Source organism: Achroia grisella, unplaced genomic scaffold, assembly GCF_030625045.1.
Source record: "Achroia grisella isolate CSIRO2021 unplaced genomic scaffold, CSIRO_AGI_Agris_v1 utg516, whole genome shotgun sequence".
Taxonomy (NCBI): Eukaryota; Metazoa; Arthropoda; class Insecta; order Lepidoptera; family Pyralidae; genus Achroia; species Achroia grisella.
In genome coordinates, this window is record NW_026712909.1 from 1,920,134 (window position 1) to 1,932,204 (window position 12,071).

At 34.5% G+C, this 12,071-nt stretch overlaps 1 protein-coding gene across 1 annotated transcript; it reads right to left on the reverse strand.

Moving 5' to 3' along the window:
* Positions 1-288: 288 nt before the first annotated feature.
* LOC131847173 (actin-related protein 5) lies at positions 289-7,240 on the reverse strand. The gene is made up of 12 exons (XM_059196653.1): positions 7,064-7,240; positions 6,754-6,919; positions 6,326-6,492; positions 5,767-5,958; positions 5,091-5,321; positions 4,581-4,702; positions 4,415-4,495; positions 3,855-4,019; positions 2,967-3,130; positions 1,642-1,779; positions 1,015-1,169; positions 289-668 (listed from the first exon to the last, which is right to left on the reverse strand). The coding sequence occupies exons 1-12, from the start codon at positions 7,167-7,169 to the stop codon at positions 364-366; spliced, it is 1,992 nt and encodes a 663-aa protein (XP_059052636.1). The 5' UTR covers positions 7,170-7,240; the 3' UTR covers positions 289-363.
* Between the last annotated feature and the right edge of the window lie 4,831 nt (positions 7,241-12,071).

Here is a 12,071-nt window from a genome sequence, read left to right on the forward strand (position 1 = left end):
AAACCAAAGCCTAACAATATATTGTTTTTGACATACGTACCGCGTTTGTTATACATATGTAGTGGTGTATAAAATAAATAAATACAATAAATGCGGTTACCTTATTAGAAGACTAAAAATATTGCTATTCAAACTATTTTTAGTACTCAGCAGAAAATATGATTTAAATATTCAGAACATTTATGTCATAACATCTGACATGTATAAAACATAACCTCAATACTTATACGAAAATGTCATAAATATTTAATTTGGTGGAAATACATTGTAATAGGAAATACTATTCTACAAATACGTTGGGAATTAAACAAAAAGATTATTCAGAGTTGCATATGGAAATATATTGAAAGACGCCAAAATTGATTAACAATCTACTACTATTTCCTCTTTAATGACATTAGCGTCGCCGGCCGGTGCTAATGTGGTGTCCACAATAGGCGCAGGACTTTTGTAGTAAATATTACTGGCGTAGTGCTCCTTTAGATATTCACCGCCCATCTCATAATATTCTTCTTTGGAAATACACCAGTTTTCAAATTCATTACTGCCCGCAAAATCTCTGGCACCGTACCACGAATCTAGGCTGGGATTTGCAGCCGTAACTACCTTGTGTGTAGATTGGAAAGGTCTCATTTCGAGAAGCTCTCTCTCCAATCTTTCTTTGAGACCTGAAATAGTAACAATTTTTTTTTATATAGGACCATGAAATCGATGGGTATTTTATATCAGAGCAGTTATGGAGTTAATTATTACGTTTAGCTTATACATGAGGCTACGTAACGCGCTCCTAACACTGCTTCAATAATAGAGCCGTGTGAATAAGCTTTAGACTATTTTATTTTATTCTTTGTACTTTCAAATTTCGTAGTGGAGTTTATAAATAATTAGTAAACAGTATGTTTTAGACTGACTGTAACTGTGTAAAAGCACCATAAATTTTGGTAATATTGATGTTTTTATGTAGTAATTATAATTTTTTTAAATGGAACTAAACAAATACAGAAGGCGACATACCTGGAAATTGTGAACAACCTCCAGTGAGAAACACATTGTTAGCTAGCAATAGTTGATCCTCAGGACTGAAGTGCTTAAATACATATTCCATTGTTTCTGCTAAACCAGCTTCCAAGTTCCCCATCATTGACGGTTGAAACATTAATTCTGGAGCTCTAAAACAAAACGATTATATATTCCGAAATTATTTATAAAAAGAACGTCACAACTGTATAATAAATAAATTAAGCGTGATAATTAAAAGAAATACTAAAATAATAAATTTGAAGAGTATTTGTGGTTTCTAATTTTAGGCTCTTTACTAGGTGTGGCAAACGTCTGGACATAAATATTTATGCTATCATTAATATTTTTAATATAATAATTACTTTTAACCACAGTTCAATTCAAACAAGGATCGAAACTACAACGGGTCTGGGCTGAGGTTGGAAGCCTTACACTGAAGTCATATTCGTCCGTTGGAGTGCCATCTACACTTGCCCCCTGTCGTTCGTTAAAGCTGTAAAGACCAACTGCGGCCAACAGCATTAGAATAATTCGAAAAATAATACTATTTCATATATAGTACATAATACTTTTAACTAAGACTAAGTAAGATGCATTATAGGCATTACAAGTTAAAATTACCTGAAAGGTTCAATAGCCAAGTGCAACTGATGGTGCTGATGAGAGGACAGCTGTGGTTCGTACTCACGGAGTGCTTCTTCCAATTCCATCAAGCGCTCTCCGTCAGCTTCGGAATCAGAATCTGCTTCTCTACTTATGCTATCAAAATATTGCAACTGTTAGAAATTGTAAACACAAAATGAATGTGTAACATATTAGAAAGTGACAGACTGCTTGTTAAACAGTTTAGTCTTCTGATCTGTATCTAGTTGTTTCAGTTTCAGAAATAAAAGTTTTAGGTAAAGCCGAAAACATATATGGTTGGTTCTCGATTTTTCGATTGTTAATATACTTTGATGAATCCTAATATAAACTTAATTTATTTTGTTGATGTGGAATGTTTGGAAATAAGTATATTTCTTGTTTTCGGATATCGCGTATTTTGCACCAAATTTCAAAAGCAGTTCAATCAATGTTTGGCTGATAGTAGCATGTCCAAAAATTATGGACTCTAATGGGACAAGAGTCATATTTGCTTCTGGCCCAGATGGGTGTGGGGGAGCCGTTAAATTGTTTATGTATAATTATTATAACACTAGTTGACCCGCGTAACTTTGTCTGCACCAAACTTGATTTATTATTATATTTCGCAAAATTTACAATTACAATATTTTTAAATTATAGCCTGTGTTATTCTGTTGTACAAGTTATATTAGTGTTAAGTTTCAAAATATGGTCAGTAGTCTTTTCGTGAAAGAGTAACCAACATTCATCCATCCATACTCACTAACTTTCCCTTTTATAATATTAGTAAAATGTACAATTTTTAGGTAGAGCAGAGAAGGGCAGCCTGCCCATGTCTGAGCGTTCATGTTTTCAGGATCCAGCAGTTTTATTTATTTCAATCCAGTAGTCTGCCTTCATTCATGTGGACTGAATGTTGGTGGGGATCCGGTTATTGCGGGCCGTGTTCCCCATAAGATTCTAGGAAAATGATCGTCGGGGCTTGAATGGAATAACGCTGAGACGCATAACCTTACAAACTCATCAATTACACAGTGACGCGGTGACGATGCTCCACAGAGATGGATACAATGCATTACTTTATGACTATTGTTTCAGTATTTTTTTAAGGACGATTTCATCTTAAATTTAATGCATTTTTTTACATTTGTACCTAACCCTGTAAATGTTGAAGCAAATAAATTATTTATCTATCTATCTTATTTTATATAATTTATCTGCTCGCGGCAGTCAGCATCGTCATTGTTGTATTGCGATGTGTGGTGTAATAACTATTATTATATTATATTCTAAAGAGGTGGGTGTGGAAGTCCTTACTTTACCTCTTGTAGGCGTCCCAGTCAGAGTCCTGCGCGCCGAAGTCGTCGCCGGCGGCGGCGAGGCGCGATATGACGCGCATACGCTCGGCGGCGGCCGGCGTGCGGCGCCGCAGCATGGCCGCGCGGCGAGCGCGCCGTGCCGCCCGCGCCGCTGACAGCGCCCGGTACTGACATTTTTTTATTGAGAGTTTCGGACTAATGTTAGTTGTTAAGACTTGTGACACTGCACCTGCATAGATCTATTTTGCTCAGTTTCAAAGTCCGCTACCTAGACCCGTCAGGGACAAAAATTGAAGGATATTCTTGGGAGCGCTGGTTTTTATATCCTTAGGATACTGTATATTTCGTTGCATACATACGTAGGCTACAAACATAAAGCGCGCGCCGCACGCGCCGCACCAGTCGCGCCAGCGGTCTAACGGTTTCGATACAAACATTTATATTTGTAATGATGATGTTTGTATTTGTCTGGGTGTCTTCTATGTATACAGTAAAAAGTGGATAATTCTATTAGTTGTTACTAAATAACCGATACCATGTGCCATGTACTAACCCATGGTACAAGCTCTGCATACTAGGTAAAGGCTGGCTAAAGTAGATAACGCTGCATGAATTGTCCTGGGTTATTATTACTTATGACATTTTTATTCAATTTTACCAGTATTTCATTTTAAACTCAAAAAAATAAATAATTTTAACGCCATAGACGCATACAGTTCAAAAATCATAAGTATAGTTATGGAGTAAGTAGTGGGAGAGCACATTTAAAACGTCTCCACTATGTTACCCCCAAGATGTCGTAAGAGATGAGAATTGCAATAGTACGCGGGAAGGTAACTATTTATGGAAGTATTTTGTCTACCTAGCAATAAATTATGTTATTTTATTAACCTTGGCTCGCGTATCGTTGAGCCATATCTGGAACGCCTCGGGATCAGTAGGCGGCTGCATACGTCCGGTATTTGGTCGTGTGTCTAAATTCTCCTCAGCATTTGCAGCGGCAGCGATACGTTGTTTATTCTTTTCTATCCTCAAATTAACATTTGCGATTTGGCGCTAAAACATAAACGGCTCAATTAATTTGAATTAAACCACAAAAATTGTTGGTTATGTAGGGTAAGGAAGCAAAACACAGCTTGCAGCACATAGTCCAAATACTAGATTTATATAATCATAATGCTTAGGTGGTTTTAAAATTCCTCAATCACAGAGAACAATAGGATAATCACTGGAATTATTCACTAGGACTAATAAATAATGTGTCCCCCATTGAACAGAATTTAGGTGGATTATTCAAATTGTACATAGTTTGTTTGTAACTGATTATAACATTTACTTGTAAAAGCTATGACTCCAGATAATTGTAATATATATGTAGTCCTATTTTAGTAGTTTGTTTGTTACTATAGTGAGTGTATTGACATGCTTGCTTATTTAATATTGATACTCACTTGAAGGTCTTCATAGCTTTTAATATCGAAACCTTTAATTGCCTCATTGAATTCATCAGTGTCACCATCTTCTATCATATCCTTAAAAAAAGACAATACATTTCAATTTAAAAGAAACAATAAACTTATTAGATATTTTAATAAATTTGTTATAATACCCACAGACCTGTATGGAACACAACTGGTTAAGCATTTCCTCATCTTCTGCAAGGCGTTCCTCTCGTTTCCTTGCATTTATTTCGAGTAACCTGCGCGCCATTTCCTTCTTGCGTTCTTTTTGTTGCTCAGCTAATGAAAAAAAACTTATATTAGTATATTGAATATTTTTTTTATGTAATTACAATGGCAAAAAAGTTGGCCTGTTTAATGGTAACTGGAAACTATCACATACATGAACACTACAGATTTCACATTATCAGGTGACACTCCTATTGCTAATATGTTGCCATATACCAGAGGACTAAGATATCATGCCTCTTATACTGTAATTTCATTAAATTAATTGTTTATCATACATTATATGAAAAACATGGCAATATGTACAACAGGATAGAGCCGAAAATAACTATTTCGTTGTAATCCTTTTTACAGGATTACAAATTCACAGATAGTGTATTCCTAAATTGAAAAAAAGTATGCAGAAATCTCTAACTAATAATTAACTTGAAGCTCATACCTGTAAGACCAGATGAACTTGAAGACTGTATAAATGGCAGTTGTATTCTCTTAACATTAGCTTCGTAATAGTCAGGGTTAGCCCATTTCCTTATCTCCTCTTGATAATCTAAAGCTATTGAAGAATGTTCTTGTAAAATCTCTTCAATCCGAGACATTGTGATAGCATTTACATGAACTGGATATTTCAGTTGAAGTAATTTATGCAAGTAAGATATCATCTCACTGCCACCTAAATATAAAACAAAGAATTATTCATTCTATTGTGTTTATCTGCATATCTGTTACCTTAATTATTTTCTTTTTATCCTATTTTCCTAAAATTAAATATTTAATCTATATACTTATAACAGATTATGTATATATAAATTATTTTAAAAAAATATCACTAATTAAATGGGATTACTAATTGTAAATACATTAGTACTTTGTCATAGTAACATTATTTACAGTTCCAAACATTTGTAGCCATACAATAACTGTACAATGGTAGTGTTATTGTTATTATTTACACTATATGTGTTATTTACATTTTTTTAAGGTGTAAAAATATTAACTTGTATAATGTAATTAGTAATTAAATGTCTATGTAATTACTAATTACTAATATTACATTGTTATGCATTGTCTGTTTCATGGTAAAACACTTAGATTTAAATTCAGTGCAATTAATGTACCCAAATTGATTCTTCTGGCATGCTCTACAATGACTTTTCCTCTGATGACCGGTGTTATATGTATAGTATGATAGCCACAGTTGATGATGAGTGCTGTGTCACCAATATCATTCTTGTACATGCTGAACAAAGAGTCAACACCATAACTGACAGCTGGAATGCCATATCCCTCAAACAGCAGTTCTGACATCACTGTAAACATTTTGAAGTGATTATAGTAGATTTCTCTTAGTAGCATTGACACATACTCGAACTTGTTCATGCTAGAATTGGGTTTCGTGTGAGTTAGAGTATGCATATTATGATAGAGAAAGAGGAAGCAAACAATATCATATAATTGTGAGTACATTTTTTACCACCTAGAATAGTATGCATCTCTATTTGTATGATGTGTAAAGGCAATTATTGAGTTGATAAGAAAATTTGAGGGTTCTGACACATAAATATTATTATTGCCCTCTTTTACAGTCATACTCAGTGATAAGACTTCCAAAATAGTCAAGATTCACAGGAACTACAATTTAATAATATTAATTTATATTTATTATAACATACTTACATTGTCTGCAGTAATTTGGTGTTACAAATGCTTCTGTCATTACAATTGGATGTGCCACATGACCATCACTATTTATACCCAAATGTGAAAAGATGTAATCCAATACTTGCTCTTGAGCCTCAAAATGTGTTACTACATTTTTGTCAAACTGAGTTTTAAGTTGAAACCTGAAATCATCTATAATTTATTCTCTTAATTCACTAGAGATACATATGATGATACATTTCTTGAACATAAACAATAACAAGCATACTAAGTATATAATAGTATTTTTAATACATTGGGAATTAAAAATATTATTTTATGAATCTAGTTATGTCATTTGACATCTATGTTACTGAATGTATAATAAAAGCATATCAATTAATCAAGGTATGCTACAAATAATGAAAATCATAGGCAGGGTACCTGGTTTAACCTCTTCTTACCTAACAGCTTCAATATTAATTATATCATTTCCAATTTGAATTGGTGGTGTTACTGGAGGCTCAGCATCCTTTTTACATCTATCTTTCCTTGGCCGGGCTATCAGGTTTTTAAATATCAATTGAGGCTCATCGTATATGGACCAACCAACTCTGCATTGATACGAACCTGTGATTTATTCATTTAATATTATAAGTACTTAGCCAACTTGTAGTGTAGAAATAGAGAGCAACTCAAATCTATTACATGCACAGTTTGGACACAATTCAAGTAACAACAATATTAAAGTATTTTGAAAATACGCGAACAAACCGTTATCAATAACTAAAGGGACATTGCCATACTGCAAAGTACTGTTGTATTCATGAACAACATCAGGAACAGTTTTGTAATCTTTCAACACTAAAACATCATCCATTATTTATAATTCTACTATATCACTACTATATTTAAAATAATAAGTTGAGAACCAAATAAAAACAAAATAAATGAAATGAATGACAATAAACTAAAATGGAGAAAATGTCAATTTGACTTTGACAGTCACGTTATGACAGCCTTTAAATTACGATTCGTTTAAAAAAAAGATCGATTAATCAAAGTCTCATAAATCTAGACCCGTATCTTTTGAATCTAGATTTTTAATTTCATAAGAATTACATGTTTCGTATTTGTAATTTTAATTATATGGGAGCGAAGTTTTTTTCGAAAATGATATATATTTTAATAGATTTATAATAATAATAATAATAATAATAATAAATATCTCCTACAGAAAGCCACAATATTAAATACCTGTCGCATAACCCGAAAATTCTTATCCTCCTCAACAATATCTTCACCCAGCACAACCTCTCCCACACTTGGCTAAGGCCCGTGTAGGTGAGTATTACCTTCTTTTAAATCGATAAAAGAAGAGAAAAAAAGGGAAAAAAGAATAATAATAATAATAATCATTTATTCAGCATGCAGAGTAAAAAAGAAAACTTAAATACTAATAATCGTCTATGCTGAAAAGGCTTCCACTCAGCTGGTGCCGCAGCGTGTCAGTACAGCGCTGATTTTCAGTGGAGCCACTTGAAAAAAAGAAATAGCATTCGTGATGAATTTAAATATATAAAATGAAGAATGAGTTAAATGGATGAATTATAAGTATGTGTGATAAATATAAGAAAAATATATAAGGATAAAAAAGTGTTGATAGAAAGACTTTTGTGTAATATAATATAGCTTGAATATATTTATTTATTTAATCAATATATATGTATATATGACTACTGTATTTATCTGCCACGTTTAAGATTTTTGTACCTTAAATAAATATTTTTTAAAATGATGTTTAAAAGACGAAACTGACTGAATAGTATTTTGAATCGGGGGTGGTAAATTGTTCCAGCATTTCGTGGCAGTGTATTTAAAACTACCACGAAATGTTGCAGTTTTATATTGAGGACAGATCATGTAGGGATGTGACAATCGATGAATTCGCGTAGAAAATGAAAGTGTTTCAAATAAATATATTGGTTTCTTATACTTCACCACTCCAAAAAGCAATACTGCAAAATGTAGAGATCGCCTGTGTTCCACTTTTAGCCAGTTGCATTGATTTATATAGGGAGTAACATGAGCACGGGGGGATACAGAAAAACAGAAGCGTGCGCATGCATTCTGCACGCGCTGTATTATTTTTTTTGTACGATTTAATAGACAGCCTCCGTAGACTGTGTCCGCATAATTGAGCTTAGACAGAACTAATAAATCACAGAGTGATACGCATTTCCTCACTTAGAAAATCACGTACTTTATAGAGTACTCCTAGTCTATAGTAACAGTTTCTTATGGTTTCATGGATATGACCCTCGAAGTGTAATTAGCCATCCATAATGACACCAAGATTTCGAACCTGATCAACAAATATTAGAGGATTTTCTGAAATTGACAGTGTAGGATTTCGTACCATGATCTGATTTATTTTATTTTTAGTACCAAGTACTAGTAACTTTGATTTTGTTGGATTTAAAGTAAGACCATTTGATACAGACCATTTCGCTATATTGTTCAAATCACTGATATATCAGGATTAGGATTATAGGGATTTATAGATTTATACCTACATTTGAAGAACATCTGCGAATAAAAGATATTTACAAATTTTAATAGAATTAATTATGTCAGCTGTGAAGAGTATGAACAATATCGGCCCTAGAATAGATCCTTGCGGAATACCTTTTACAACTTGAGCAGATGATGATGTTAAAGTGGGAGAATTTGTAGTTGTCAAAATTCAAAATATTCAAAATTCAAAAATCATTTATTCATGTAGGACATTTTAGCCGCTTATAAACGTCAAATTTTTACATTATAATTTTATTTTTTCCCTACCATCCAGTTCGGTATATAGATCCAATTGAGAAGAACTGGCAAGAAACTCAATTGAATTACTTTTTTTTTTTAAAGCCAGTTTATTTACAATGTATATTTATATAGGTGTCTATGTCTAACATTAAATGAAAATTCAGTGCATGAACAACTATTGCCATGCACACTCGTCATTCAAGTAATCGTTTAGTGAGTAATAGGCTTTGCTCAGTAAATATGATTTAACAGATGTTTTGAATTTATTTAAGGGTAATTCCAACATATCCTTTGGTATCTTATTGTAAATTTTTATACCTATTCCCATAAAAGACCTATTAACTTTTTCTAAACGATACTTGGGACAACAAGTTTGTCTTTAAATCTAGTATTAATATTATGAATATTGCTGTTTTTTGGAAATAAGTCAAGATTTTTATGAACATGTAGGATATTTGAATATATAAATTGAGAAGCAACGGTGAGAATATTTGCCTCTTTGAATTTCTCTCTTAATGAGTCACGGCTCTTCATACAGTAGATCGCTCGAACGCCACGTTTTTGTAATATGAATATATTTTTAATATCTGCCGCTTTTCCCCATAATAATATTCCATAAGAGAGTAAACTATGAAAATAACTAAAATAGACTAATCTAGAAATATCAGTATCAGTGTTGTTACGGATGGAAGGATGGACTGTATTAAGGCTGGTTAAAAATGAGACACGTTCTTAGGTGAGGTAAAATAGGTGTAATCAGCTCGCTAGCAAAAATATAAAGACCATATGGCATAAGAAAACAAATAGTATATAAAAACAGAACGTCAAAATATAAAATTCAAATATATATAAAAAACATAAAAACTATCAAAAAGGTTGCCATCGGCAACATCCTCCCCAATTTAGCTGATGGGCAACCGCACCAGCTTCTTGGGAGCTCCACGCAGTGTTCCGTCAGTGGTTTGACATCGATGAGACTTGCCAGGGTGGACCGCCATCGTTGCCAGTGTGGACCGCCGAAACTCTGCCTTTAAGTCAGCTACCTCGAGGAAGGTTGCTCTCTAAAATTAGGACCGACCGACGTCGACGACGCGTAGGAGACTGGGCATTTCTATCAGTCCTTGATTTTGGTATTAATTTAAATGTTCTTTAAACCAGGTTGTCATTATCGGAGGACAAACTGCGGAATTCATGGAAATGTGCGTTCGTGGTTGGTCCTCCTGAGATATATCCTCTATAGTAACATAATTATTACTGACAGAGGACCCCGACACACCCGACAAAAAATGTAAAAGTTTATGATGCTTATATTTACACCCAGAAATATTACATAAATCCCCTCTAGTACAATATTTATATCTGTGTAAACCTTTCTTAAGGCATCTGTTACAAACTTTTTCATTTTTACACCACTCAAACCTCTATTGAGGTGTGAGAGAAAGAAATTTTTTACATATTTCTATTACATGACACTGCTGACAATAAAGACATGTTAATGTCTTGTCATGCGTATTATCATCATGTACTAGAATGTGATGAATTTTTCATTTTAGAATTTATTTTAGAATAATTATCGAAAGAACTACTAGGATGATTATTAATTATGCCAAATTGTAATTGAATATTTACCTCCCTAGTCAAAAAATCAGCTAAAAGTTCAAGTTTTGTTGGTGAACCTACAGACGTGTTGGAGGTGAAATTTTTGTTGGAAATAATAAAATCTATCCACCGTGATCTCATAAGTGGAGTCAATTTGGATAATACAGAGTTAAAAAGTTCAGGAGATTCTAAATAAGCTTTGTTTTTCAGTAATTTTATAATTTCGACACTGTTACGAACGCGACAAGCAAGGATATGTAAATCTCTCGATTCTGTGCCTAGCCTAGGAAGGGCTCGCAGTGTATTTACTTCATGTAGCACAATGTACTCTGGCCGAGCGAACCGCATTTCTAGCTGTGCCATGACTGGCGCAGGGTCGTGTGCTGTTACCAACAATACAGCAACGGCTTCTCGTGCACTACCACGTAACGCCATGCCAATACGTGCTAAGTTTTCAGCAGGCGTGTACGAAGAGGCTGACTCTTCGAAAACTTTTTTAAAAATAAACCAATCCAAATGCTTACCATCATAGGGAGGCAGGCGATCATCCCTGTGTTTTGAAGGACGGTTAACATTTGTTAAAGCTGTTATTGCATTTGCTAATAAATGAATATCTGACTTACCTGTGTGTGTATTATTTTTACAACAAATATTACTTTCCGGGTGCTGATTTGTAGTTACTGTTCCCTGGGGACACTGGTAACTACACTGTGCTGATGATTCAGCCAGCACCGCATTAAGAGGACCTGAAGATTGAAGATATGTAGATTGGGGCTCTGAAAAAGTCAAATGTCTGTTAGTGAATTTATTAGAAACAGAGACGCGATCCACAAGGGCAGACGTACCGAGGCGCGAATAAGCGACCTCCGAAACAGGGGTACGACTGCGGGGATACGTTGTAGAAGGTAGGAAATCCACAAGAGCCGAACTACCGGTGGCATGAATACCAACAGGGGCAGTACGACTGGGAATGACCACCTCCCTAGGCTCCGTTGCAACATCCACACATTTGTTGAGCCAACCCTGGACATATTTAATAGACGAACGTACGCTACGTCGACTGTTACGTTCATCTTCAGCTTCAATTTCAGCTAGTTGAGCAGATAGCTCCAATTCGAGTACCTCACGTTCTCTTTGTTGTAATTGTCGTTCTCGCTCCGCTTCTCTTTGTTGTATTTCACGTTCACGCTCCGCTTCTCTCGCAGCTGCGGCTCGTTCCAAATCCAAAAGCTTTTTCGCATGTTCGACTTGAGCGGCTACGGAACGGGCTCTGACAGTGGAAGATGAAGTTGTGGAACCTGAAATAAAAGAGCGTGCTGCGCCCGCTGTTTCGAGCGGCGCGCTAGGTTCCTCACCAACTATATCC

What these genes read in the sequence shown, in the direction of transcription:
- LOC131847173 (XM_059196653.1), bottom strand. Translation starts at nt 7,169, where the DNA reads ATGGATGATGTTTTAGTGTTGAAAGATTACAAAACTGTTCCTGATGTT. An exon ending in TCAACGATACGCGAGCCAAG is followed by an intron (nt 3,131 to 3,854) that starts GTTAATAAAATA and finishes AAAAAATGTCAG; the next exon opens with TACCGGGCGCTGTCAGCGGC. An exon ending in AGGTTGTTCACAATTTCCAG is followed by an intron (nt 669 to 1,014) that starts GTATGTCGCCTT and finishes TTACTATTTCAG; the next exon opens with GTCTCAAAGAAAGATTGGAG.